Raw genomic sequence first — 27,957 nt, 5'->3', positions numbered from 1 at the left:
GCAAACCCCAAAACCACCACGTGCAGCAGCAAGGGAACCCCAGCCCCGTGCACACTGCAGGGCCAGAGCTGAGTTACCAATGACTATTTATTGGGGGAGGAGGGGAGAGGAAGCAGATGTATATATATATACATTCAGTCACATACATTTCCTCCCAGAAAAAGGCCCCGCAGATGTATATTACATGAAATTTCTGTAGTACTGTTTAAAAGCTCAAACTGTGCCCCGCAGGGTGTGTGACAGAGGTGGGAGCGATGGGGCCGGCGTGGGGCTGCTGCCCCCATCCTCTGGGCACAGTGCCGGAGCTGGGCACGGCCGGGCAGCAGCAGCCCTTCAGGCCGTGAAGAACTCCGCACTCCATCTCTCCCTGCCGGGTTTGTCCCATCACACGTCCGAGCCCGGAGTTTGTGCCGTCTCCTAAAACCATACCACTCACGGCCAGGATATTCAAGGCCAAACTTTTGGCCACGTTCCCTCTCCTTTCCCCATCATTCCCTGCCCAACACCTCCGGCCTCAGCCCCGGCGCCAGCTCGGTGTGTGGGTTGGCCATGTCTGGATGCGTTGCCCCCGGTGAGATTCTCCGTGCCCAGAGAGGGCTCAGAAGGAGCAGTGCCGTACACAGTGATTGCATCAGCAAGGAGAAAACATGCACGATGTGATTCGGTGCCCGTCTCACCACGGCTGCCACCTGCTCTGTTCTGCACTGAACAAAGCCGTGCTGTGCCCGGTGGATGCCCAACCCCATCCCACCCCGCTCCAACACAACAGGGGTGCTCCTCGCAAGGCAGCGCGCTGTGCCCCACAGCAGCTGGAGGGCGAGGAGGGCGCAGGCTGCACAACAGGGCAAGGCTGGCTTTGTCTCCAGCATGGCCACGGGGACCACAGGTGTGATGGCAGAAGAGGTTGGGACGCCGTCGGCCACAGGCGCTGTCCGTGCCCACTCTGAGAGCATCTGGGGCGTCCGTCAGCCATCCTGCCCCTCAGGGCTAACACCAGGGGTCTCGCTCTGCCCGCCCACGGCACAGGCTGTCGCTGCGCTGCCAGGCGCTGTTGATGAGGCTCTGAGCATCCTCACATTTCTTCTTGACAGCTGCGTCCAGAATGGCCTTGTGCAGGAGGTCGACCTGCAACGCATGGAGCAGTCAGGCAGGGAGGCACCACACCTCATGGATGTACGGGCACGGAGCTCTGGGGCTGCACGCCCTTTGCAGAAAGGTGGGCCTGCCTTGCCTACAGGCAGGGAAACGCTCACCTGGTATTTGTTCCTCCATGCAGCGTTCAGTGCTGAGAGGAACCTCTCCAGTTCTGTAGTGCAACTGAAATAGAGCACCCAGGGAGGCAGGAACTGCTTGTGGTCCTGGGCAAACTCCTGAACACGAGAGAAGGCGGGTGTTGCTACCACGGCCCTGCCAGCCCCAGGCCACAACAAAGCACCTTGCTCACCAGGATGCAGTACTCCTTGTTGGCCTCTGTGGAGACGGAGGTGATGTCTGTCAGCTCCACCGTGCCCAGCGAGCGGAAGAAGCTGGTCTGGCAGTCCTCATGACACGTGAAGGCCTTCTCATCTGTCAGCACCAGGCAGCATGGGACACACGGCGTAGGGGCTACACCCTGGGGGATGACCTGCACAAAGCGGGTGGGGAAGGGGAGATAGATCCTGGAAGGAAGGAGCCCCATCTCCATGGGTGCCACATGCTTCGGGTGAGGGGAACTGCCCTGAAGCATCGCCTCCTATCCCTCTCTTCGGGGAACATCATGGAAAGGACCATGGAGGTTGAACCCAAAGGGACTCAGGAGGGATTTGTTCACCCATGCTTGCAGCTCACCCCTTTGGAGACGGCCTGGCAGAAGTACTGCATCCAGTCGGCCATGTCCTCCTCGTTGTCAGCGCTCAGCTCCAGGGAGGGCCGGTCTGTCAGGATCACCTGGAAGGAGTGGGGCCGGTCGGTGGTGTTGGAGCGCCGGCATCCCCCGCACTGCTCACCGCTGGGAGAGAGGAGGGAGATCAGGATGGACCGGCAGCGCTGTCCCGATGACAACGAGCCCTGCCCCCATCCACCCTCCCTGTGCTGCTCATCACCCTGTCCCATTTTCCCAGCTGGGACTACATCCTACCAGCTGCTTACCCCATGTTGATGGAGAGCAGAGGTGTGACATCCGTGCGGTCGGGGTACTGGTACAAGATCCCATTGCTGCCATTTGGAAAGATGAGAGATGGTCAGTGGAGCCAGCTCAGCTCTGCCAACCATAAAACCTTTGGTCACACAGACGCTCCTGCCCAGCCCTGTGCACGCAGCCCCATGGGGTTGTGCTGCTGCTGCTGGCAGCCACAACAGGGGCTTTATCTCAGCCTCCCAGACAGCTCCTGGGCAGCAGAAGGAAATTGGCCAGGGATCTTCTCCCAGACCCACCTGAGCACCACGAAGCAGGTCTTCCACTGCTCCTTGCCCAGGTATGAGGTGCCCGCCTTGTAGTGCAGAATGCCATCTTTCGTGACTGCATTTTCAGCAGAGCTGTAGCTATTGGGAGAGGGTCCCAGAGCCTCATCCATGGGGTCCTCCCAGTGTACGAGGCCATAGAAACGCACAACCACATCACAGGCCTGTGGGATGAACAGAGATATGAACAGGACGGTGTCCAGCGGGATGCTCCGCCACGCAGAACCACGGCTGCCATGTCTGAACTCACCTCACACTTGGATTCCTGAGCCACAAATTTTGCAAGTGCCAGTTTCTCCATGGTGGCATCTGTGAGGATACTGGGGTACGGGGGCTCCCGGCACCCCTTGATCATGGCTGACTTCAAGGAGACCAGGAAGAACCTGAGAGGGAGACGCAGCTATGGAGGCAGCCCTTTGTCAGCTTCACCTGCCCCGACATCCAAGGGTCCCTCCACTGATTGGAGGACTTTTGATGACATGAGGGGCTGACGGTGCCCACTTACTCTGTAAGAGCCACATCTGCAGTGTCGAGCAGGAACTGCTTCCTCCGATTGGTGCACACCAACGTCACCGTCTGCTGATCCAGCCCAACCTGTGTCATACATGACTGGGTAAGGAAGCAAGACAGAGGACAAAGGGTGGTGGAGCAGGGCTGAACTCCTGGCCCCATGGGTGAAGGTCAGCAGGTGATCTGCTGCCCGTGTGGAGACACAGCAAGCCAAGCACCAACAGAGACAGCATTTGAGAGCAACGCTTCTGATACTCTTCATCTCAAAGATTCACAGTCCAAAATGCTCCTCGGGGACAAAAAGCCCCACACAAACATCCCACCCTGCTGCTGCCATCCCTGCAGCCAGAGGCAAGGATAACCACCAACCTGCCTCCTGCTCCCTCCCCAGACAGCACTCACCGAAATGTAGTCGAGCTCATTATAGGAAACGGCCTCCTCCACCATGTATGGCTTCTCTGCTGCCCCTGGCACAGAGACAAAGAGCTGCATGAAGGGGGGCAAAGGAACCTGTCACTGCCCGGAACCAGCAAGAGAAGCCACGTCCCAGGAGCAAGGAGCTACAGGGCACAGGTCCTAGGGCTTCTTGGGGGACATATCAACCTGATCTCACAGCTGCTATTGCCACTGCTCTTGGGAGCACAAAGGAACTGGCAAACCTTGATGATGTGCGATGTCCTAATCACTATGCCCTAATCACTAAGCAAGCCATGAATCAAGCATCGCTTCCCCCAGCTCCCACACCTCCAAGGGGCTGTCCTTGCTAAACTGAGGGTTGTAGCAGCCCAGATGAGCAGGGGCTGTTGAGATACCTTTCCGGATCAGGTACACGTAGCAATCCGTCAGCAGGACGTAGACCAGCTGCAGGTTCCCCTCCATGTGCCCGGTGCTCATTCGGATCATCTGTGTGGAAGGAGGAAAGCTCTCAGCCCACACCCAATGCAGACAGAGGTGGCTCTTTGCAGACAGATTCGTGTGCCCACCTGCTGTGACTGCCTTACCCTGAACAACTGTTCCTCATTCTCCCGAAAGACATGGATCATCAGCAGGAGCAGATGGTTGTTGTCCACCCTGCAAAGACAGACAGAAGAGGCTGAAGGACGGACAAAGATGTGGGGCTGGGTGGGTCCAGTCGCCTTCCTGAGTGAATCTGTTTGCGATTAGGGCACCTGCTGGCCCACAAGACCTTCTTGTGAATCCCTGAGCATCACCGTCATCCTGGAAAAGGATGGGCTTTGCCCCACAAGTGGAGGGCAAACGGAAAAGTATCAGCCTGGGTAGCAGCAGCTGTTTACATTTGGAAGACACACTCCGTGCTCACACAAACTCTGTAAGCTGAGCTGAGCAGACTCAGCCTCACCTGAACTCCGAGGGGTGGGTGAGCTCTGAAGGGCTGCCCTGACCCTCCTCCACACCAGAGTCCTCAGCGCTGCTCAAGGAAGGGCTGGGCTGCTCCTTCTTTGGCTCACCAACAGCCTCAGGGTTGATGGTTTCCATCTGGGCAGTTTGGGGTTCACTGCTCACTCCTTCAGACTCTTCTACTGCCCCAACTGCTTCTCCCTCTCTGCTTTCTTCTTCTTCTTTAGGAGTCTCAGGGCTACCAGAAACATGTGGCGGTTGGCCAGCCCCTGCAGCGTCATGGTGGCCACCACCTGGTGCAGCAGCATTTGGACTCTCGACGGTAAAGCGGTAGAAGTCCATGGGGGCTGAAATCCCCTCGCTGAAGTCGCCAGAGGACGATCCATCTGGGGTCTCCCCTGGCGTGCCGGTCCGAAAGGACTGCCTGGGCGGCTCCAGGGGCGCGCTCCAGCCGCCAGGGTCCAGCTGCCCGTTCAGCCTGTCCATCACCTTGCTCAGCGGCTGCCCCACACTCTCCATGGACGTGTCCTTCATTTCGGGGATGCGCAAAGCCAGCTGGCTGAGGGCAGAGCGCTCGTGTCCCTCCTCCTGCCCGCCCGGGCTCGGCTCCCCAGCTGGGGCAGTGGGATCATCGTCCCTCTGCACGTCCCCCCTGTCACTCAGCTCGTTCACATCGCTGTCTCCACTGCTCTGCTGTGTGCTGGTCTCGGGCACTGCGGGCACAGGTGTGTTCACTGGCTCCTCTGGCTTCGCTTTCTTCTTCTTGCCTGTTTTCTTCTTCTTGGCTAACCTGCAGGGTGAGAGGCCGCCGTGAACATCACTTATCTTTGCCTGCTTGGACTTCTGCAATGCAAAGGGAGGGGGTTGGGGTCCCACCCTTTCCTGACAGCCTTGCTCAGCGCTTTTCCCTATAAAAGGAAGCACGGCGCTTCTCTTCCCACACTGCTGGAGAGCAGAGTGCAACGTGACCCATCTCAGAGTCGTCTCCTCTGCACCTCTCATGAAAAACAGGTGTGAGAACAAAGCCCAGGCCTGCTGGTCTGGTTTTGGGGTGCCCCTGTCCCCAGGCACGAGCAGTCAGCCTTGTGCTCTCTGTCTGGGTTTAAGGCCTCCGAGGGAACCCCACGGCTCTCCTCTGCAAGAAGTCAAGCACAGGCCAATAGGTCTGCAGACGCATCTCCCTCAGCAGGTTTAGCCACAGCTCACTGACAGAGAAGAGGAAGGAAGGAAGATCTGAGACCCAGAGCTGCTGCAAACCTGCCACCAGCCGGAGAAAGCTTAAATCACAAGCTTATGGCTTTCTCTGAGCTCCCTGATGGAGAATGTTGGGCAAAGGAATGTATGCCAAGCAGTTCTACAGACCCAAGGGAGCTCCGTTAACACCTACAGAGGATCACTTGGTATGCAGAAGCATAAAACCATTGCCTCCTGATTTTACAAAGGCTGCACAACAGATGCTGGGCTGGGGGCACCATCAGCCCCCAGTGACAGCTGGCACTGCAGGGCATGTTTCCAGGCTGGGCAGCTCTGTCCCCACCTGATGACCTCCAGCTCTGTGCAGCTCTCAGACTGGTCCGTTCCTTCAGGGGTGGCTTCTGCCTTCTCCTGGGAAGCTGTGTGCACCGGGGTGGTCTCAGTGGAGGACAGCACATCAGCTTTCTCCTCGTTGAAGGGGTTGTAGCGCTGCGTTGGGCTTTTCACGGAGGCTTTGCTGCCATTTGCTTCTGAGGCAGTGGAGTGCGGGCAGCTGAGCGTGTCTGTGAGGTCCCCATCTGCAAAGACAAGAAAGGGAATGTGGGATCAGCATCAGCCTGGGCACCCTGCAAGGGCTGGGTCAGGTCAGGTCAAGCAAAGCTGCGTGCTGAGGACTCAGGGCACTGGGTGGTCACCCCACTGCTCACAGAGTGCTGGCAGAGTGCTGCTGGCCCAGCTTAGCACTGACAGCAGGCTCCTTGCAAGGAGGGACAGAGAGCGTGCAGACCAGCATGACTCTGTGCTTGGCACTTGCTGCAATTTAGAAAATGCCTGAAAATAACAGCTCAGTCACCCAGGAGCCTGCACCTGCATTAGGAAGTAGAGGCAGCATTCCCAGGAAAGAACCAGTGGGTCTCGGGGCCGTGGTGCTCATTACCAAGATGACAGTGGTTAACGAGGCTCAGAAATGCCCAGGGTGGAAATGCCTAGGTGGAAACTGATGCACGTATGTGGCATCGGGTTTGCGTGGTCGAGCCGCCAGGACTCCTTACGTCTGCTAACAAGCACTGGGGGCAGTGCTCACATCCAATCCACCTCGAGGTCAGTGGCATTTTACACCAAATGGCTGCACAGTACGGTCAGAAACCTCGCAGCTGGGTCCTATGCTCAGCTAGGAGGGCAGGCACGGAACCAATCCGTGAAGCAATGTCCCTTACAGCAACCTGTGTGATACACACATGGCACTGGGAGTGTGGAGAGGGAACGCAGCATTCATCCGGGCCGGAGGACAGCAGGCTGTGCAGAAGTCACAGCACAACCAGCCCGGCCCATGTTAGTCTGCAGAGGGAAAAGGAGCAGCAGAGAGGGGCTACAGCAGTCATGCTCAGCATTATCCATCCACAAAGACAGGGTTAAAGGAAGGTGATTGCGCCCTTCTCCTCCCCTACACCATTAATTCCCAAAGCTAACTACAAGCCTCACGTTAGGCAGCAAAAGGCCTTCTGAATGACAACCCTGTGAGACTGATTGAGGGGTGGAGGGTTTGAAGAGGAAAATGAAACCTTTAGTGACATACCCGGGTGCTCAGAAGCACTCGTGACCCTGCTTGAGCAGGGAACTGGATCTAGGGGAGCTCAGTGGCCATTGCCATCACTGCAGAGAGGAAAAGCCAAAGGCTTCTGCTCCACTCCAGCCTTGTCCAGACTGAGTGGGAGAGCTGTGGTAGAGCACTTGTGTGCGTGGGGTAAGGAAGAAAATGAGAGGGAGCGTGTTAGAGCCCGAGAGCCATCCGCATGGAATTCAAGCAGTCTTCCCAAGGTAGTTCTGGCCAAAACAATTCTGACTGCGGCCTCCATCCAGTTTGTAATTATAAAGGACAAAGTGAATTTCCCCCAGGGGTAAAGCAAAGAGATTTCCTGCTCCTGGGATGTGCAGAGAATCCACAGATGGACTCTGCATGTGGAGGAAGGAGAACAAATTCCTCTGTCTGGCTGCACTAGGAGCTGGGAAATGCTCTGCATGTGATCTTATAGGAGACAAGATCTTCTCTCCCCTCTGCCTATACTGAATTCCATCAACATGTGGTGTTTGCATGTTAAAGAAGTGAACAGGAGAGCATGCAGCAAGCTTCAGGTGGCAGCAATGCATAGAGAAAAACAAACTGTTGTTAACACATGAGTATGTCCCACCTTCCCAGTCTCTGCTGGGCATGGTCTGCATTGCTGGAAAGACATCTCCAAAATCATAATCTACAAAAATGAGGGATAAAACTCAGGATTAGAAAAACAGGTAGTGGGGAGGGAGGGGGACGGGGGACAGTGTGGAGGGGTTTAGGGATGAGGAAGGAGAGAAACAAAACAATCTTCCACTGATATCTGAAATGCATAACAAAATAGTTAGGGAACATGGATGCGAATGGGAATCAGCTTCCCTAACAGCTGTTACTGTCGGATATTTGTGTTGCAGGAGCTACAGTGCCTCAGTATGCGAGCTGCTGGAAAGCTAAAAATAAATAAATAAGTAAAATAATGGTGGTATCATAGCAGGCTTGTGTACCTAACCAGGAATCCCCCTTGGGAAATCATTTAAGTGCTCTGTGCCTCCATTTCCCCGCCTCACACTTATTTCCCACAGACACTGTGGTGTTTGTCTCATTCATGTTTGCAAAGCCAGGGGTCTGATTAAAGGGCAAACTTTGTCCTCTGATCCTAAATTCCCCAACTTCACCTACATTCCCATGGCAGAGATGCTCCTGTTGAAACGTCTGGTAAGGAGATCTGGGGATCACTTGGGAAGGACTACGCACCACTTTGATACAAAGACTCCGTGTGATGTTTCAGGGAAGAGTTCTGCTTTGTACACCCCGGCAAACCACGACACCGCACCGCTTTCTCTGTGAAAGCAAACCTTTCTGCACTTGGACAGCACAGAGGAGCCCAAGGCAGTGCTGTGCCTCAAAGCCCTTTGCTAAAATGATGCTAATACCCATCCCTGCACCTCGTGTCCAGAGCCGGTCCTCCTCAGTGTCTTTAAGCACTGCAGTCCTTGCACATAAAAGGCAGCTGGCAGACCCTTGTCTCAGATGGAACCCATCTGTAGGTGGGCTTGGTCCCAAATTCACTGCATGCACTTAATGACACACACTGCACCATCTATTCTAGAATCCCCTGATCCTGCTTTCCTCAAACCAGCACCGAAAAAGGAAGCGGATCGGTGTATTTGGATTAGGAACAGCAGCAGAAGAGATGTGCCTTCGGGTGAGCATGCATCCTGCAGTGTAAGAGCTGCCTGTTGCAGCCTGGGGTGGGTTAAGGAGGCAGGCACAAGGCACATCTCAGCTGGTCAGGGGCAACACCCAGCGTGGCCAAGCCCCTTTTGACACAGACAAGAGGGTGAGTGTGAGGGTATGAGTATCACGAGTTATCAGGCTGCTCAAGGTAAGATGCATAAAGAGAAAAAATGGCATCTCTGAGACCACCGTCTGCCTTTCCATAGGACTCAAAGATGGAAAAAGACTTAGGAAACTGCTCCCTGCTTCCTCCAGCATATTTAGGTCTCTCAACAGCAAAATAAGCAGTGAGAAAAGGCCCTGTGCAGTCTTGTGTACCTGCTCGAAGCTGGAGGCTGTGTTCAGAAACAGCACAGCCTTCATCCCTTGAGAGATTTCACCAGGTCTTGCAAAAACACACCCCCCATTATGGAAATTTGGCCTGAGGTAATTGGCATGGAAGGTCCTCCTTTCCCAGACAGAGGCAAAGTGGCTGTTTGCAGCTTAAAGGCCAGTGCTGCACTGCCCTCTCATTTCCACTGCCCGCACCTCCCGATGAAAGACACGGAGAGGCTCACAGCCTCACTTCTGCGGCAATTCGGTCTCTTCCAGCCCATCATCTCCTACATCATTTGGTGCCTTGTCCGGTTCAGCAGCCCAGCTGATGGCAGTATGGGAACATGCAGCCCTCCATCTCACCTCTTTCAGAAAACAGGAGGCCGCTGCCTTTCCTCTGCCCCCCCGCACCACTTACCTTCACTGGATGGAGCAATGGCACTGTCGTCCCACTCCAGGTTGGTGGAGGTGACAGAGTTGAAGGAGTTGAGAGAGAGACTGTCCGAGCCGTGCACGGAGCTGGGCAGGCGGTCCTCAAAGTCCAGCAGGTACTGAGGTTTGTAGTAATCTGGCATGTACGGGGCCAGATCCAGGTAAGGAGCGTCCTGCAGAGATGAGGAAATGGACTGAGTCAGGCTCTGAGTCACCGCACAGAGTTAAAGGCACAGCCAAAATGACAGGACTGCCCTTGAATGTCTTCTGATGTCCATTCCTGCTCCTTTCACAGGAAAGCCAATGGCTCCCCCCTCTTTTGCAGCAACACGGAGGGTCAGCCAGCGGCTTTGTGAGCACCTCCATTTCCCTGCAGGGATGCCAGCACTTCGTAGCACATTTGGAATTGCAACTTACCTTTATCCTCATCAGCCTGGAAGCTGCACACTTCCAATTGAACAAGATGGCTGGCAATAAGGTGCCCTGGCCCAAGCAGTGAGACCTGTGACAGCCAGGATGCCCATCCCACTCCGTGTACCCACTGTCCCCAGTTACAACAGGCAGACAACACACTGTCCCCTCACCAGATCCAAGTCAAAGCGGATGAACTCCAGCCCGGACACCAGCGTTAAGAACAAGGTCAGATGATCATGGCTACAAACCAGGGCATTCCTGCAACGCAGATAAAACAGAAGAGCTTTAGAACTGTGGAAAAGAAAAGGAAACAGCTAAAAGCACCCTTCTGTTTTCTTAGTGTGTCCCTGAGATGCACTGTAAGCAGCCCCACAGCTGCAGGCCTGCTGTTTGCCTCCCGTCTAAGAGCAGTGGCAGAGCTCCAAAAGCACATCTCCTATATGCTGCCTCCAAATAGTGCTACATCCCAATTTCCAGGTGTCCACCAGAGCTGATCCAGAGCATCTTGGAAGGCATGGAAGAGAATCAAGAGTATGTCTGGGGAATAAAATGAGGAGTAAAAGGGAATAAAAGGAGTAAATAGAAGAGGTGCTTGCAGGCCCCCTTAGAGGACAGTACCTCCACATCCGGGATCCCTGCATCAAATGTGCAACACTTCCGCAAATGATCAGACCCCGGCCAACTTCTTGCTCTGTCACTGGCACTTCTTGTTTCTGACAAGGAAGGATACCAACAAGAGCCCAAAAAACAGAACCAGTTCAGATACTCACTTGACATAGTACTTGTGCAGCAGGCTTAGGTTCTCCTGGAACAGCCTCAAGTAGCTCTCCAAGGAGTTTTCATTGAGGGCAAGGTACAGCCATGCTCGGCCTGAAAGCAAAGCATCAGAGAGATTTATCTGCAGGGAAAGACCTGCAAAGCAAAGCAAGTCTGGAAATAATCACAAGTTGGTTAAAATGCATCAGATTGTTCATTCACATTCATACAATTTGAAGGGGGCATCTGGCTGTGGCATGAATCTGTGGGAAAATGCCAGTGGGAGATGAATGGGAAGATTCATGATTTGGAATAGGAATAAGAATGAGAGACTGCGTGGTAGGCAGTTGAAGAGCAGTCACACAACCGGGTCCCTGCTGCGTGATGGGGCCCTGCTGGCATTTCCAGTGAGATCAGCAGCCAGGAGAGACAGAGGGAGAATCACTCTAAATCAGCACAGGTGCAATTGGAGGTGTTACACAAAGGCTGGTGCAGAGAGAGGTGATGGTGGAATCTGTGCTCAGCTCCACTCTCACCGGTACAAGGCTTGGGAGACGAAGGATGCTGGGAGAGTCAGACAGAGAGGAGGTCTCTGGGCACCACCCTGTGGCCTTGATGGTCCCAAACATCTGCTACAGACATCTCACAGCTGAGGAGAAGCAGCACCAGGCAAACAACGGCTACAGCAAAACACTGCAGGGCAAGAGAGGTGATGCCTCCTGTCTGTCACAAACCCTTCCTGAGAGCACAGCACAGCAGATTGCTTTGGTTTTGCAGCAGCAGAAGCATGGCTAGAGACAGGCTGCAGCATTTCTAGGGCCATCATGCAGTTCCAACAGGACTGCCACCTCCTGGGGTTGAACACAGTGAGCTGGACTCAGCCCTGGGGGCTCCCCAGGTCCCCCCCCCAAGCACGTGGCCATTACAGCCTTCCCAAACTTTCTGCCAGATGTCCCCACACCGATGTCTGCCCTGAGAGCCGGGGCAGTGCCTGCAAACACTCACTGCGTCCCAGGTTGGTGGCCACGTGTTGGAGCACTTCTATCTGTTTGATGGCTTCACGGCGGGTGAAATGAACAACCAGCACCCAGTAACCCGAGGAAAGATCTTGCAACCTGGAAAACAGGGGTCCAGAGAACATGAAAGCGAGGGCTTCGTTATCCCCATCCAAATTACCAACTAGATGTTTTCTCCGTGCTGAGGAGAGCCCTTGCAGCATGCTGTGTGTGCACTCACAAGCAAAATGCAGTGAACACAAAAAGCCAAAGGCGGGCGCAGTGCTTACCCATAGAGCAGAGCGTGGTCCAGATGCTCACAGAGCCGCTGCAGGACCTTGTCGTGGTTTCTGATGGCCGGGGTCTCATCCTCACAGGCAGCAAAGTAGCTCTGCAGCTGCAAGGAGAAGAGACAGATGGCTGAAGCACCCCACGGAGACAGCTGGAAACGCTGGCACACTCACAGGCTGCATTGGGTAGCATCCCAGGAAGGGACAGAGGGTTTCTGCAGCGCAGATGAAGACGGAGGCATGTGAATACAGGACGAAGGCAGCCCGGTGCATCTCGAGCCATCTGTGGGGTGAGGCCACATCACCATCACAGTCACATCACGCCTTCACAGCTGACACAACGGCCCTCTCCTGCCCCTCGAGCTCAGAGCTCTACTCAGGTCCACATCTCACATGCACTTGGCATCCAGGCAGGCACATTACTCATGTAACCTCAGCTGTACACACCACGATTATTTGCTCCGGTTGGCAACAGTTCAGCTGAGCCATGACAACACATCCCCCTTACATACCATGTTTTGGCAACCTGATGCGTCTTTGCCAAACCTCACCACTTACTCTGACTCCACGTAACTACAGCAATAAAGAACCAGGTTTATATGCTATAAAAACTCAGTGTCGTGCTTGTCAAGTCTGACCTGACCCCAAAAGCCAGGAGCTGGTTTCTCCTCTTGAGTTACTGCAGATACTTCCAGCTTCAGCACCCTCCTTGCCTGGAGATCTCTGCATCTGTGCGGAGGAAGGCAGCTCTTAGGTAAGACAGGAGAGCCAGGCGTGTTCCTACACGGAGCTGCTCCCAGCCCTTATGTGGGAAAGAACTGCTGAGCTGGAAGATTTGCAACCAAATTCCTTCATCTGATTGCACAGTGCAATGCATCCCTTCCCTGTCCCAGTAAGGAGGTGAATCCCCTGGGGAAGACAACGTGCCATAATGGTTTGCTTACAGACACTTTCACTGCACCTACGTGAGAGTCGATGTGCTCCAGCCCAGCAGCTCGTATTCGTGTTAGGAGGAAGCAGTCCCCAAAGATTCCTGCTATTAATAGGCAGCCCAGGCCCAAGCAGGGACACCGGTGCCCTAAAATCCCACTATTCAAGAACTACTTTGGGATGCATCTGCAGCCAATGCTTTAAGTGCATTCCTGCAGCAAGGACGCTCAAGGAAGACACAAAAATCCAATATTCAGAGCTTATCCCTGAGGTAATGGGCAGATGGAGCCATGGGGGACCACAGAGGGTTTCACACAACCACCTCTGACTTGGACCAGTGGGATCCTCTGGGATGGCAAAGCCTTTGCTACGTGGGATATGAGCCAGGAACTTCGTGGCTTATCCCACCCATGCTGCCTACGCAGAGAGCTGGGGAACTCTGCTCTCTGCTGTGGGTCTGGGGCATCTGTCCTGGGTTTTTCTGCAGGCTATGTGATTGCTTGAGAAAATGCAGCTATGGGGCCTTACATCAGCTGACCACACCAGCGGCTGAAAAGGAGCAGCTCTGTGCGCACAGCTCAGCGAGGTCAGCACAGAGGGAAGTCTCCAGTCTGGCTCTGCCACAGACCAGAAGAACTCCCCATCAGAGACAGAACCCAAGCCTGGGCAGCAAAAGAGATGAGCAAATGGAAGCGCTTCCTCTTCTTCTTTCCTTTCTTCCCCAAAATAGCTCCTATCTTTGTTACAGACCTTCCTGCAGCCAGCTCGTGATTTCCAACCCTCAGCAGCTCCCTGGCACTGCATGACTGACTGACTGACTGACTGACTGACTGGCTCCCACCAGAGGTTTGCTGCAGGTCCCCCTGAAAGCCATCAGCAAACCCACAGCGTTATCTCTTCTCAACATCTCTGAATGGCGAGAAGTACCTGGGGGTTTCTGGAGGATTTCCATCCCTTAGAAAAGCTAAATCTCAGTTTTTATGGCATCACTCTGTGTTATATGCAGGCTTTGTGTTACCTTCAGCCTCCCTCTTGTCCCAGGAGCCAACTCCACCAGCAGCACCCTCATGACAACACTGCTGTTGCTTCACTTAGGTGAGGGAAAGACACAGCAATGTCCACCCCAAGCAGCCCTCACCCACTCTCTGCCACGCTGGGAGGCAGAGGACGGACTCGTGTGACTGCTGTGTGTGCAGTCACGGGGCTGTGCAGTTCGGCATTTCCTCCTGAGATGGATTTGGGCACTGAGTCATGGCTGTAGATGAGCTGCTCCACGCGTTGGTCACAGGGAAGCACATCAAGGGGTTACTCCTACCTGTATATGATGCCTAATATACCTCTCTGACCTCTAAATTACCATGCATTTATATGCAGTGTTTATTCTTTTGCAAATTGCTACAAAACACAAACAAACCTTTTGGAAGCAACCTAATCACTGCGTGGCAGACGGACCTGTTTGGGAAGTGAAGAGCTGAAGCCTGGTGACCACATGTGAAGCATCCACAAAGCAGCGCCCTGACATGCGCAGGGAAAAGCAGGAAGGAGAGACAAGCAGTGAGGTTAAAAAGTATTAACCAAACACAACTGCGGGAGCACTCATCTCAAGGGTTCCCAGAGAGATGCTCTTCCCCTCTGCCCCCCAAACCACGTGGGTGCCAGAATGAATGGCTGAAGTCTGCCCGAGGTGAAGGACTCGTGCAGCACGCAGTGCCCTGTGAACACCTCGAGTCTCAACCCAGGGCTATTTATAAACATTCCTGTGGCCAAAATAAGTGCTGTTGGCATCCAGAAGGCATCCCCACCATCCACTAAGAGCGTCTTTCTCAGCTCAGCAGCCTTTCATGTCAGAACCACATCTGACCACTGTGTTTCAACAGCGTGGGGCAGAACCTGGTGCGTAAACCTGCTGTGTAAAGCTGTTACACAAGCTCCTCTCAAGCCCAAGTATTCAAGGATGGCAAGTTAAACACGCTCAAATAAGAGTAGAAGGGTGTTTGTCCAAAGGGAGCAGAGAGCTTCTCTGAATGAAGGGGAATAAAGGGGAATTTGTGCTGTTAACCATTGCACCTCATGCCATTGAGGAGGAGACGATGGTTTTAATTGCTGTTTATCAATAAGGGCTGACTGCAGACACTGTATGGGGTTTTTTTTTGTAGTAATACACCACGCCCCGTGCTGGCACGCATAAGGATATTCCTCGCACAACTTTATGGCCCACTAATTGAATCAGTTCCCATTGAGTACACCGCTCTCCCGACCCATTTGCAAAGCTTATGCTGCAAGAAGAGACGCCAAAAAATGAGCTGGCCAGGCCCTCCCCTCTATCCCTGTTTGGCTCCCAACAGAAGAGGGGACCTTCAGTGTTTGTCATGCTGAGGAATAGCTCTGAGCTGTAGCAGCCACACTGTGAAGTCCGTTCTCCAAACAGAGTCATTCTTGTGGTGCCTCTTGGAAGGCCCTCCCGCACCCCCACAGCCTGATTGAAATGCAGTCTCCTGACTCTATTCAAGGCTGGCCACAATCCAGCCGAGTCTTCACCCCCTCTCCGTACATCTGGCCCACAGATATTCCACCAGTAGCTTTCCAGCATCCAGTTCATGTCCCTTGTTCTGCTTGGCATTTCTCTGGCAAGACAAAACCACTGCAAAGAAAAGCCAACAGCACCATCGGGCAACCCCTTGCATTCTGCCAGCTCAGCTCTGACCTCAACCACTGTGCTCACTGCATGGGACACTTCAAAACCCACTTTCTCACACACAGCACAAGGACTGGCAAGGGGTTTCTGCCAGTTGCAAGAAAACAGAACAAAAGGAATGCCACAAAGCAGCAAACAGATAGCCAAAACATCAACCGGATTGCTGTACCTTCTTTCTGTCTCAATCCCTGTCCTCCCATTGCCTTCCCAGTCAGTGGAAAGACAGTTTCTCCTATCTACCAAGGAGGTATCTTTCTCTGAAAGCAGGATTTTGGAGATGTGAACCTCTGCAAGACTCAACACACTTCCGAAACCCATTCCCAGCAGCTGTCCTTCCATCCCACTGCTCAAGGCTGGAGCTGCAGGGAGCACCAAAACCACAATGCTGACCTTGTCCCAGGCAAATGATGGCAGCTCAGCTCCAAGGAAACAGGCAAAGGCAAGGGATAGGACAGGCAGGTAAGAAGATGGATAAATGAATAGATGAGCAAAATCGCACTTGCTCAGAGGAGCACAAATTCAACGGCAGATGGATAAAGAGGAGGCCAAACTCCTCTGCAACTTCTATATCACCACTAAAACTGGGCTGAATTTCAAGGCAGAGATGTTGCTCTGCTGCTCTCTTCATCAGTCAAGAAATACATATATACAACACAGCTTAAAACCTTGAAACTGCAGCTCTGTCTGGATCTCTGGGGGCTGCACACATGACCTGATTTGACATCTCTTACAAAAGGCTTTCAGATCAGCACTGGCCTCAGTGCTTGGCTTCCCATTCTGGATGCTGCACCCCTTGCCTTGGTGTTGGGACCCTTCCAGTGGAAAACATTGACACACAGCCCATCAGCAAGTTGAAGGCACTGCCAGTTGCACTGGAGCAGCCTTGAGAAAAAACAGCATATTCATGATGTGCAGAGACCTGAGCCTGAAAGAAACAAAGCTGACACCCACAGCAAAGATGCTTCATGTCTAGAAACACAGAGCTCTGAAGCATTTGCCCAGCTGTGTGCAGTGTGGTGAAGCTGTCACCTCCTGGGACACATACACTTGTCAGCTCCCATTCCCCAAAGGCTTTTCCACCAGGGCTTTCCTTCATTTGAAGTTCATTACTTCTGCAGCACTGAGCAGGGAATGGGCACGGAGCTGGCTGGCAAGGCTGGAGGGAAGCTGCCAGTGGTGCAGTCTGTCAGATGCAGCCAGCAGAGCCTTTGGGATGGCACACAGCTGCTGAGGAACAGGATCCCTGTGTTAGTTGCAGGCAGACAGAAAGGTCATATGCTCAGCACAACAGAAAAACAGATTTCATAGGAGTGAAAAACAAGTCCAGTTGGTAAACACACCGCAACAAATGAGCACAGGGTGTTTGTGCCCTGCAACGGTGCTCTTCTCCCAGATAGCTGCTGCTTACTCACACTCCAAGCATTCAGTGCTTGGAATCTCTCCACACAGACCAAGTTTTCTGGCACAAAGTTATGTGCGTTACTCCTCTTGGACGGGGACATCAGAAAGCTGAATCACTCAGTGGCTCAGGGAACTTGTGAAACTGGAGGCTGAGCGCCTCAGAGACAGTTCCTGTTGCTCCCTACACAAAAGCCACTGTCTCATCCACCTAGAGGTGAGCACGTTCCTTTTGTGTTTTAGCAAAGGATGCTCTGCTTCAGCACCTCTCCAGGATGGGACCAAACTATCCCCAAATCTGCCCTCAGGAGATGCTGCAAAGTGGATTGGGAGACAGGCAGAAAGGCACAGCATTAACTCACTGCTACTGCTGCTCAAGTGGGGATAGTGGAAACTTTCCCAAAGTCATGCACAAATGGAGCAGAGCCACAGCTCCTGGCAAGGACCCCTGCTACATCAGCAAAAAAAGCACTCCATCTGATTGACATACACCAAGGATCAGCTGTTTGTAATAATGTGTCCTTCAAAGCCAGAAGGAAAGCCTGGAAAACAGAGGAAAGCCCCAAATTTTGCCCCAGATTCTGAGCTCTTTATAATTCGAAGTTTATCTCCTGGAATTGGCAGCAATGAGCGTGAAGAACTTTGCATTCTGGCTACCTAACCCAAACAAGACAGCAGTCAGTCTCTCTGTAACCCATTGCATTGTCCAGGACAACACGGAACTCCAATAAGAGAGCACAGAACATTTACACTGCTCGCTTCAGTATGGACCAGGTCATCTGTGATAACACGGAGCTACCAGGAGATGGTTGGCCAAGGATAGATATGAAGCTATTGGCACTTATAGTCTGCTGACCACAGCACTAATTCAAGTGCAGCTCTCATCCCACTGCTACTCTCAGTAATATCTGCTAGAATAAAACTAGCACTGGGGTGGACAAGGGTCTGCACTCCTTTTGGAGAAGATGCACAGCAAGGGGTGAACGCACACCTAGACAAAACTGGACTACCTCCAGCTTTGGCCTCAATAAATTGCTAATTTGTTAAAGGAAATAAAGCTTAGGCATCAAGTTTTACAATAACTTGTTGTGGAGCACTGCCCTCTTAGCAGAGAGCAGTGAGGGAGCATTGGGTGGGAAAGGGAAAAAGAAAACAGACAGAGGACAGAAGTTATGAGTGCTACGGCATGACACTGTCCCTAGAGCAAGAAACACTGCTCACTGAATTCATCTGCACCTCCCGCAGAGGTTAGAGGGGACAAGCTATAGGTGGGAAACCAATGCTACCCCCACAGTTCAGCTAGGTGTGTGCTTTAACTGAAGGAGGGACACGACTGCCCAGAGCTCAGCTCTTCCAACCCCTCCTGAAGCCACCAAGAGGGAATGCCTCTGGAGACCGCCAGGTCTCTGACCTCCCACACCTGACATTCAGAAGCACCCTGGAGAAACTGAAGGCACCGCCAGGCTTCTGCTGGAAGCAGAGACTCCATCAGGCCTTCCACTGCTCCTCACAGCCTCAGCACTGCTTTCGTTTGGTCCCAGTCTCGAGGTGAGTTTTCCTTCTAAAGCAACCTGACAACTGGGAATCCACAAACTCTTCCTCAAGTCTGAAGTTGAGAAAAGAAAGCCTGTTATCATCCGGGCAACAAGCATTAGAGAGGCACACACACTGTCACAAACCCACCTGAGCCCTCTGCTCTACAAATCAAACTTGCAGCAACAGGGAAAGCAAGGAGTGACCTGCCTACGCAGCCAGAAGGCTTTTGAAATCAGAGGTGATACGTGGAGAACTCCCCACGCCTCGTGACACAACCCCAGCAGCCAGGAGCAGCTGCAGGCAGGGAGCAGAGAACGAATGAGATGAGATCTCAGCGTGCGGGAAGGGCGTAGCTGCTCCTCTCACCTACTGACTTACTGTGCCCACTAACACGGAGAAAAGAAAAGCACCAGAGACTCAAGGGCTGAAGTCAGACATCAAAGCACTGAGATAAACGATCAGCTCCATTGCTGAAGGAGAGCAAACTCCCTGAGGAAGCAGAATTGCACCCCAGTGGTAGAACACAGGGGTGTGCTGGCGCTGGACTTCTGCCACGTGGCTGAGCTGGGTTTCAGTGGGGCAGTATTAACAAACCTATCAGCCTGAAGTCTCCTACGCTTGCCTGAGCTTTCCCACTCTGAAGCGAGCAGGAAAGCAAAAGGGTAGGACTGCGAAATCCCCAAATGCATCTGTACTGCTGGACTAAGACAGGAGAGCTGGCAGAGATCAGTGCAGGTGAAGCCATGGCAAAGCTGTAGCTGAGGAGCTCTCTTCAAGTATGACAATTACCAAAACAGCCACCGTGTTGATTTTACAGCATCTCCAAACGGGGATCCCCGGGGATCTGCATGGAAATAAACAGCATCCAACGAATCCTGTGTGGGAACTACAATATCCTTATGCCAAGGTCAGACAGGTGGAGCATCGCAACAGAGCTCGGAGCCAGATGAACATCCACTCATTTCCAGCTAGATAAATGTCATCCTCTGTTTTTAGAGGACAGAAAAATGAGACCAGAGGACAGGCACACGGATGGAGGAAAGAGGATGGGAGATCCGCACAGCCATCCTGCACCCAGGAGTGCTGCCAAGCCACCCCTTCCTTAACAACGCTGGAAATTCACCTTGTCTTACAGCAAGTCCTTATGGGTGAACCAGCGTTAGGCCATGCACAGAGCAGTAATCGGGGAAACGCTGGCATGCCCAGAAAGTGCCCTTCCCCAGAACCTGTGGGAACACTGAAACCAGACTGCCTTTACCCCCTGCCGGCCATCCGAAAGGCCAACCGGAGCTGCCATCAGCGCCGGGCCGGACCCCGAGCTCCGCATTCCCGCACGTCCTCACACTGTCAGCTCTTCTGACCGTACACAGAAAGGGGAAAGCCCGGCATGGACGGGGAGCCCCGCCGGCGGTCCATACGGGGCGCCCCGCGGATCCCGTCCCGGCCGCCCAGCCGTGCCCGACGGCCGCCGCCCCGCCGCCCACCTTCTTCACGGAGAGCGAGATGTTCTCCAGGATGCGGTCCTTCACCTCGGCCGGCTCCATCACTCCCGGCCCGGCCGCCCGCCGCCGCCTGGTCCGCCCGGCGGAGCCCGAGGGCCGCGCAGCCCCCCGGGCCCGCTCCCCGCCCCGCCGCCCCCCGCCGGCCGGCTCCGTGCTGCCGGCTGCCCGGCCCGGCCCCGGCCCGGCCCGCAGGCTGCGGGGTTTGGGCCGCCGCCGCTCAGCGCGCCATGGCCGCGCCCGGGCCCTGCCGGCGAGCGGGAGGGAGCGGAGCCGGGCCGCGCTCGTGACAGCACCGCGCTCCGCAGGAACTGAGCTCAGCAGGAAGGGGAAGGGCTCCGCGAGGCTCTGCCCGCCCCGGACCGCCCCCACGGCGCGCTGCCCCGGCACCGAGCGGCTGCGGGGGTACCCGGGAGCGCCCGGCGGCAGCGGAGAGCGCACCTACGGGCTCCGCTCATCGCCTTCGTACGGCAGAGGAAAGCGAGAATGGGATTCAGTACTTGGCTGTTTCTGGGCTTAAGTTGTTCAGAACCACGCTCGTACAGCCCCATACGCTCGTACAGCCCCAGCTCCTGGTGAACGGCTTCCCAAGATACAGCTCTGGGATCCAGCGACCTCGAAGATGGAGTTATTTGGAATATGGGATTTAGAACTCCAGTGCTGGAAGAGCAGGCAGGGAAGCTCTGAGCTACACCAATCCCTTACTGCTTATAGGCACTGCGTGGTTCCTGCTTTGGGAGCTAATGAGGAAAGATAAAGAGATACATTACATCTTCTGGTATAAAGAAATAAGGCAGACTTTCAGAATGGCATAAATACCGCTTAATAACGGCTGAGGCGCTCCGGTCAGCGCCTCCTGTAGGGCACAGGACCTGCACAGCGCTGCGGCACTAAGAGCAGAGCGATGCTGCCATCTGCGGACAGCCAGAATTACAGCCCCTCCTCGGCAGGACGTGGACAAAAGGCTGCTCAGCACTGCATGAATTCCCAATGTCTGAAGTTTCTACTAGAGGGCACGCTTCTTTAAAGCGAGTTTGACTATTAGTGTGCTTTTTGGTTACGTATCTGCAAACCCTCTAGAAGAAATGCACAGACTGCCAAAAAACTACCAAACACAGCTCCCTCCACTACCTCGGGCCAGTGCTGGTAAGGAGGCAGCAGCAACAGCACCACGAGAAGCCCCTACACTTACACAACAGGGAAAAGGGAGACTAAGCCATCGAGTTTGTTTCTGGTTCTTCCAAAAGGGAGGCGTTATTCTGCCACAGACCTACAGAGCAAAATAAAGCCATTAGAAGAAGAGAGCGCGGCAGTGCAGGACAGCAGCTCACAAAGGTGAGGATGAAAAAGTCCATCTTTATTAAAAAGATTAAAACTTGAGGAAGTTCAGCTGGAAGCTCCTTACAAATGCTGAGCAGTACGTGGCACAGAAAACTGCATCAAAGGAAATTCTGCTTATTGATGGAAACGTGAACACCACTGTGAAGTCTGCTGTTAACGTGAGGTGACCACTGCTACTGAACTTCTTATCCAACGAGATGGAAGGACACGACAACACAACTCGTAAGAAGACTCGGCACACATGAAATAATAGGTATGAGCTTTCATGTCCTTATACTATAACCACTGCAGAGAAAGACCCCATCCTTCCCAAAGAACTCTCTAAAACACGTGCGAAAACACAGAGTGAAATAAAATAATTTAGCCCAGTATGGTTAACAGAGTAACATTCAGTCATTTTACTGAGTAAGAAAGGCTAGGAGGTGCTTTAGGACACATTTATCAGTTAACCTACCAGTGCAGACTCATCACACAGCAACACAGCTCAAGAGAGACCTGTAAGAAGCTTAAGAAATGTGTATTCAGGTACATGGGACAGGAAGGAGAGAGACAGGGAAAGACTCAGCATCCTCATCACAGAACAAACCGAGGGAGCCTCTCTTACCACTCACTGTCAGCTCGGAGGCGATTTTGGTCTGCTCACACTGGTTCAGTCACCCGTTAGGTTAGTTCATACCTATAATACTTTCTAATGCTAACACACTTTTGGAAAGCACACAGAGATAAAGCACTTGTTACTTTCAAAGCTGTGATAGTGATGTTGGCTCAGTGTCCCTGTGAGGTAGGCAATAGTTAGCTGTTTCCTGATACACCAAGTTGGTAAATGACTTCCTCAAGGCCATGGTGAAGAAAGTGGGAGCTCTTATCAGTATCCCCAAGAACGTGGAGTTATATTCTTTCACAGACAGGGAACTGTATGCAACCAGCATCTGTCAGGAAGCAAAAGCATTTTAGACTGATTTTCCTCAAATCCTCACCACTAAACTGCTTTGAAACTCCTCTCCTTGAAAAGAGTTCCACAAAGATACACACACATTAGTGAACTCTTCCTTCATCTCTTCGAACAAAAAGCAATGGTCCTTCTCATGACCAAGGAGCAGCCCCAATACAACCACAGTTGCATACACTACTTCACTACTAGTTATTCCCCAGGTCTTTCTCCACCAGTACAGCTATCAGATACATGAGCCATGTCTTAGATACCACAAGGAATTTAGCTTGAGTAATTCTATGCATAAGGAGTAGAAAAAGAGAACTACACTTTTAAACTGACAGCTACATAAAAAGGAGCCATCACAAAATGAAGCACACAGCTGCTACAAAGGGTAACAACGAAGCTGCTGGGATTAATACACCCACCTATCTCCAAGTGTAGAATTAGCAGATGCACCAGCTCAGTCCACACCTCCAGAAAAGCTTTTACTCTGCAAAAAAGTGACGTGGGTCACAGAGCCAAGCTCTTTATTCTGTAGGTCCGCAAAGAAACAACAGTACTGTGTTGTATGTCTCTACTTAAAGCAATTTCCAAAACACTTCTGGCTATCTCCCTCCATCTGCCCAAGGTGAATTTTTTCCTTCTCTCCTCATGTTTCTAATCTAACCACGTATTTTGCTCTATACAGCAGCAGACAGTTGCTGAAGTCCATATCTTGTCTTGTGCCCAGTCAGGTCAGGCATTGCCACTGAACCCTCAATACTATGTAATCTTGTCTTATTAACAGCTTCAGCGCTGGCAGTGGCACACTCCACTAATACAACACTCAGTACTTTTGAATGTATGACTTAATTATGGCAGACAGAGGACAACACCACGCTAAGTTTATTGCTCGTGTTTAAAAGTCCTTTATATAGTAATTAACATGCTCCCCCTTGGTTCAAAAGCAAAGCTGTGCTCCAGGCACTAATAGCAGGAGTGGAACACCAGGATGAGTTCCTGTGAAGCTCTTCACAACTCCTCTAAACAAACAACTCAGCAAACCCCTAAGTATAGGAATGGATGTTTCCCAGTTATGTTTGGCATGGTTTGTTTTTCAAACTGCTGCACATTTAGTGAAACAAGCAGTTCTCCAAACAGTCAAAGTATCAATAGGTGAGATCTAGAGAAGAAAATAAAACAATGCTGTAAAGGTGTAGGGGGAGGAGAAGAGGTGGGGAAAACTCACTTCAGAGCTCCTAACATTTAAGTGGGATTCAGTCACACAAACTGGTCTGCCTTAGGAAAAAATCTGGTTAGTAAAGATGGTTTCTTCCTGTTCCCAGTTCTGAATTATACGTAGAGCCAACACAATCATTGCTTTTTGCTAACCTCATGTCTTTTTCCTTCACTTCTTACTTGGGCTTCTTTTAGGCCTTGCAATAGGACATTTGACTATGGTACTTCAAGCCTCTAAATAGGCAGAGAGAACGACAATAAGAAAACCACATTTTTTTAACTGAAAGCTTGTTCTCCCACTCCAATATCAATCCGAGTCCAAGAATTCTGGCACCCTGGCCATCAGTTCTCCTTAACTAGCTGGCTGTCCTTTCAGACATAGAAAGGGAAACCACTTGTTTTTCTACACACTGAAAGCTATTCAGTGGCGTGATTTGCATTTACAGGTTCAGCTTTCAAAGCAGAATACATTTACTGGTTTTGTCTTCAAGCTTGTGCAGTGGGCTAGTTGTGCTCCATTTTAGCACCAACACACCACAGAGACATAGTTTCGTATTTTCTAGACTATAAGAATCCAGCAGAGACAGCAGTGAATGAATCAGCTTCCTAGTACCATTCAGGGGGCTTGGAAATTAAAGCTCAAAAGGAAAGAGAAAACCAACAAAAATTAAAAGATACAATTGATGAATCACGCTCTCAAGGGAGTGAAGTAATAGCACCTATCTCATTGTGATGCTAAACATTTGGCAGTGCTGTCTATTCGCCACGTAGGAGCCGCTGAACTCCATGACCACGGTAAGGAGTTGTAAGAGCAATCAATCTACTTGTAAAGGGAGAGTTTGCATAAGACTCAATCTTACTTCCATTAACAGTGGAAGCCGCTCAGAATCCATCAGCAGAAGGGTGACATTCTTTAAACTCTTGTCCTCAGGTCACGTTGCTTCTCTAGAATCAAAGCTGCAAGGAAGCGATATTCCAAGGAACTGATAAATGACTTCTCTAAAGCCTGTTGTGAAAGCTAACCTAGACCAGAAATCATAACACTCACATACAATCAGCAGCTCAGGACAGTCTCTCCATGCTTCATGCTGTCCACAACAGGTCAACTACCCACATAATCCCCCTCTTTATTGGCATTAATACTGAACCGTGAGGTCTGGCTCTACAGCTCCTTACAGTTTGGGCAGAGCACCAGCTGGTGCCAGCATAATTCCAAAAACATAGAAGAGCCCCAAAAGGAGGTTGAGTTTGGCTGTCCGCTGAGGAATTTTGTTGAAGTTTTGACTCCGAAATTGCCTCTCCAGTGAAAATGCCATCGGGATGGTGAGCAGTGGCAATGCCATGCTGATGGTGTAGCGTGTGGCCAACACACAGAAAATCAAGTAGGGTAAGAAGAGCAGCACGGTGTAGAGAACATAGGAGAACGCAGGGCCGATGAGGATAGCCAAGGTGACAATGCCCGCCTGCTGGTCAGACTCCATGTCTCGCGTGTTGTTGCTGTGCAGGATGGCCTCAGTACTGAGAGCCAGAGGGACAGCGTAGAGCAGTGGTGAGACAGACAGATAACCAACCTGCACAGCATGGGCAAACATGACGGCCAGGGGCCCAAAGGTGATCAGGATCACCACATCTCCAAGTGCAACATATTTAAATCCAATTCCTGTGGCAAAACACAAGAATACAATGAAGCATCATCAAACAATTCAAATGACAACAGAGGATGGATTACAACAGATCAGCCCTTCCCACAGAAATACTGTAAAACAGCCAACACGTACATAGCTATGGCTGAGAGGCATATTTTCTCTTTTTTCCCCAAGAGAATAAAGAAAATGCAGCTTGGTAATTTCTCCAGCCTCTCATGTTGCACCAACCCAACCCAGAGCAATACTAACAACATCCTCTTCTAGTAAAACAAGCACGTACTGTTGTGCATTCTCAATGGAATTCCATCTAAAGAATAACAGCATTCCAAGACATAACAAATTCCACCGATGGAAAAGGACACATGCAGCAAGCTGTACAGTTGAAGACATGAGATATACACAAGAAAAAGCTTCGGTAACAGTTCTAAGGAGCACCCACAGCCATACAGAGCTAACAACATTGAAACAAGTTATAACGATGTTGCTACACTTGCTAGTGTTCGTTGATGAATGGACCTGGACCTGCCTGCATTTTTTTGTTCAGATAACAGGAAGAGCTGTTTCAGAACCAAGGAGATAAGGAAGTTTTACTGAGTCTTTGTACCAAGGAAATAGGAGATTCCGCTTGGAATCAGTCCCTGAATACTGACGTTCAGTTTCTGGGAAACTTGCATATGTAACATAACTCTAAGAAAGTTCTGCACGTGTAACATACCTCTTGGAAAACTCCTCATATGTAACACAAGTAATGCGTATTAACTAAAGATCTTTTGTAAGCATGCAGCCATGCTGATAGGAGGATTACCCCCATGCACTCAGCACTGCTGTTAAAGAACGCCTGCTTTCTAACACTCCAACTTGAGTCTTAGAGACTTTATGATCAACTGCCTTACGGTATCAATGTCTCAATGCTACTTTCCAGCTGAACTTGATGCATTCCCTTCTTGCACCTTCCCACAGCAATCAATGGCAAGGCTACATACCAGCGTTCCAGGGAATGCCACCAAATATTTTCCAGGCAGCTTATTAGATCACTTGGATCTCCTCTGACAAGTCAGCTCACTGTCACATTCAGACTGAAAGCAAATGGCACCCGGTGCTTACCTCCGGTATAGAGGAAGGAGCTGGACAGCCCCCCGAAGTAAACCAGGGCCAGGTGCTCCAGCTTCAGCGTTGAGACAGCGTAGAGCCCTGCAGCGCAGATGCAACCTACAGTGTACAGGAACACCCCGAACCGGACCACGTCCTGAGGCTCCAAGATCTGGTCCACCAACGTCCTGTCATCGCTCTTCTTGTGATCGATGCCTTTGGAGAAGTCGTAGTACGTGTTCACCAGGTTGCCGGCCCCGTGCACGGCCAGCACGGCCACGGCGCTGCCCACCAGCAGCCGCGGGTCCAACGCTCCCTCGGCCCGGTAGGCCAACGCGCTGCCCAGAGCCACGGGGGTGAGAGAAGCGCTGAAGCTCCAGGGCCGCAGCGCCAGCACATAGGCCGCGCACTTCTGCCTCCAGCCGCCGGCGGGGCCGCGCTCAGCCCCCGCCCCGCAGTCGTTCCTCTCGCCGCCGCGAGGGCTCTCGGCGTTAATGCTGATCTTCTGCACCAGCTCCGCCGGCCCCATGCTCTCGCAGCACCTGCAAGGAGAAGGGCGGCACGTCAGAGCCCGGAGGGGCGGGAGGGACGAACCGCCGCCATGGCTGCGCCTGAGGAGAGTTCCGCGCGGCGCCCGAGGCGATGCGCACCGCCCCCCCCCGCCCCTCAGCCCCGCGCTAAGGGTTCCGCTTCCGCGCGGCCCAAAGCGAATCTGTAACGCTCCGCCGGGGTCTGATGGAAGTATAAAATGCCACACGGGGTGGCTCTGAGGCGCCTCCCAGCCCCGCTCTACGCGCCATTGTATTTGCTGAGAGCCGCTCCACCGCGCCCGCCCTCGGGCCCACACGGACTCATTTCAGGAACACACCGGGCGCGGCGCGGCACCTCAGCCTTCGCGCACGCGTACAACGCGCACGGGCTGCCGTGGAGGGCGGAGGGCTGCCGGCGTCTGGAAGGCGGGCCTAACCCAGGCTTGTCACCGGCCGAGAAAATCTAGCTCTCTATTGGTCGAGCGCGCTGCCAGTCACTCGCAGTTCACCTGCTGATTGGCAGCGCGGTGACGGTCACTCTTCTTGTGGTTCCTCAGGGAGAGAGGAGGGGCTAGAAGCGCCCCTTCCCTTTTCCTCTATTTCTATTGGCCAAATGCAGTACCTATCAACCCTTTTCTGGAAGCCTATTGGCCGATAGCGTCTCGCCGGTCCGGTAGGCGCGGGGGAGGCCGCCGGGGCCCAGAGCGGGGGAGCCGGCGGTGGCGGCGGCGGCGGTTGGGTGGAGGTGGTGGGTGAGTGTTGCTCGGGAGCTTCCCTTCAGCATCCCTTAACTCCTCGCTCCCTGGCGCGGCCCCGCCATCACGGCCCTCCCGCCTCGCAGCCCGCCAGGCCGGCGCTTCGCGCCCTGTCAGCGGTCCGGCCGCCTCAGCCCCGCGGCCTCCCTCAGCCCCACAGCGGAGGCCCCGTGCCCGCCGCGCTGCGCGCCCTCAGCCCTCCCGCGTTCCCGGCTTGTGGGGCTCGGGCCTGTCGCCTCCCTCAGCGGGGATGGAGCTCCTTCAGGTTGCTCCCCTCGTCCTGAGGAGCCCCGAGGTCGCCTCGCGCCGTGTTCTCCGTGGGATTTGTGGCTGTGTGGGGAATACAGGGGGGGAAAATTTGAAGTTCTGGTGCGTGGTGGTGCTGTGGGCCTT

The 27,957-nt window shown here is 52.9% G+C and overlaps 3 protein-coding genes across 6 annotated transcripts in view; 1 reads left to right on the top strand and 2 right to left on the bottom strand.

Moving 5' to 3' along the window:
- Positions 1-69: 69 nt before the first annotated feature.
- On the bottom strand, positions 70-20,364 carry PLEKHM2 (pleckstrin homology and RUN domain containing M2). 3 transcript variants are annotated; one of them, XM_015297167.4, is made up of 20 exons: positions 20,037-20,364; positions 11,994-12,100; positions 11,714-11,823; positions 10,723-10,822; positions 10,123-10,210; positions 9,525-9,711; positions 7,692-7,751; positions 5,846-6,080; positions 4,310-5,098; positions 3,951-4,020; positions 3,762-3,852; positions 3,352-3,416; positions 2,945-3,048; positions 2,690-2,822; positions 2,413-2,603; positions 2,128-2,193; positions 1,828-1,987; positions 1,445-1,624; positions 1,254-1,370; positions 70-1,125 (listed from the first exon to the last, which is right to left on the bottom strand). In XM_015297167.4, the coding sequence occupies exons 1-20, from the start codon at positions 20,094-20,096 to the stop codon at positions 988-990; spliced, it is 3,051 nt and encodes a 1,016-aa protein (XP_015152653.2). In that variant the 5' UTR covers positions 20,097-20,364; the 3' UTR covers positions 70-987. The 3 variants fall into 3 exon arrangements, with proteins under 3 accessions (XP_015152653.2, XP_417616.4, XP_015152654.2); XM_417616.8 differs by having other exon boundaries at positions 2,945-3,033; XM_015297168.4 differs by lacking the exon at positions 7,692-7,751.
- Positions 20,365-21,387: 1,023 nt separating this feature from the next.
- On the bottom strand, positions 21,388-27,226 carry UBIAD1 (UbiA prenyltransferase domain containing 1). 2 transcript variants are annotated; one of them, NM_001396600.1, is made up of 3 exons: positions 27,148-27,226; positions 26,295-26,821; positions 21,388-25,204 (listed from the first exon to the last, which is right to left on the bottom strand). In NM_001396600.1, exons 2-3 carry the CDS (start codon positions 26,806-26,808, stop codon positions 24,717-24,719), a joined length of 1,002 nt encoding a protein of 333 aa, NP_001383529.1. In that variant the 5' UTR covers positions 26,809-26,821; positions 27,148-27,226; the 3' UTR covers positions 21,388-24,716. The 2 variants fall into 2 exon arrangements, with proteins under 2 accessions (NP_001383529.1, NP_001026050.2); NM_001030879.2 differs by lacking the exon at positions 27,148-27,226 and having other exon boundaries at positions 26,295-26,892.
- MTOR (mechanistic target of rapamycin) overlaps positions 26,964-27,957 on the top strand; it is a 62,650-nt gene continuing 61,656 nt past the window's right edge. The window contains exon 1 of the mRNA XM_417614.8: positions 26,964-27,561. The gene's annotated coding sequence lies outside the window, so the exon portion shown is untranslated. The remainder of the gene's footprint in view (positions 27,562-27,957) is intronic.

The sequence above is a fragment of the Gallus gallus genome, chromosome 21 (genome assembly GCF_016699485.2).
Source record: "Gallus gallus isolate bGalGal1 chromosome 21, bGalGal1.mat.broiler.GRCg7b, whole genome shotgun sequence".
NCBI lineage: Eukaryota > Metazoa > Chordata > Aves > Galliformes > Phasianidae > Gallus > Gallus gallus.
Note: the sequence above shows the minus strand (reverse complement) of the source record. Positions and strands in the feature narration are given on the sequence as shown.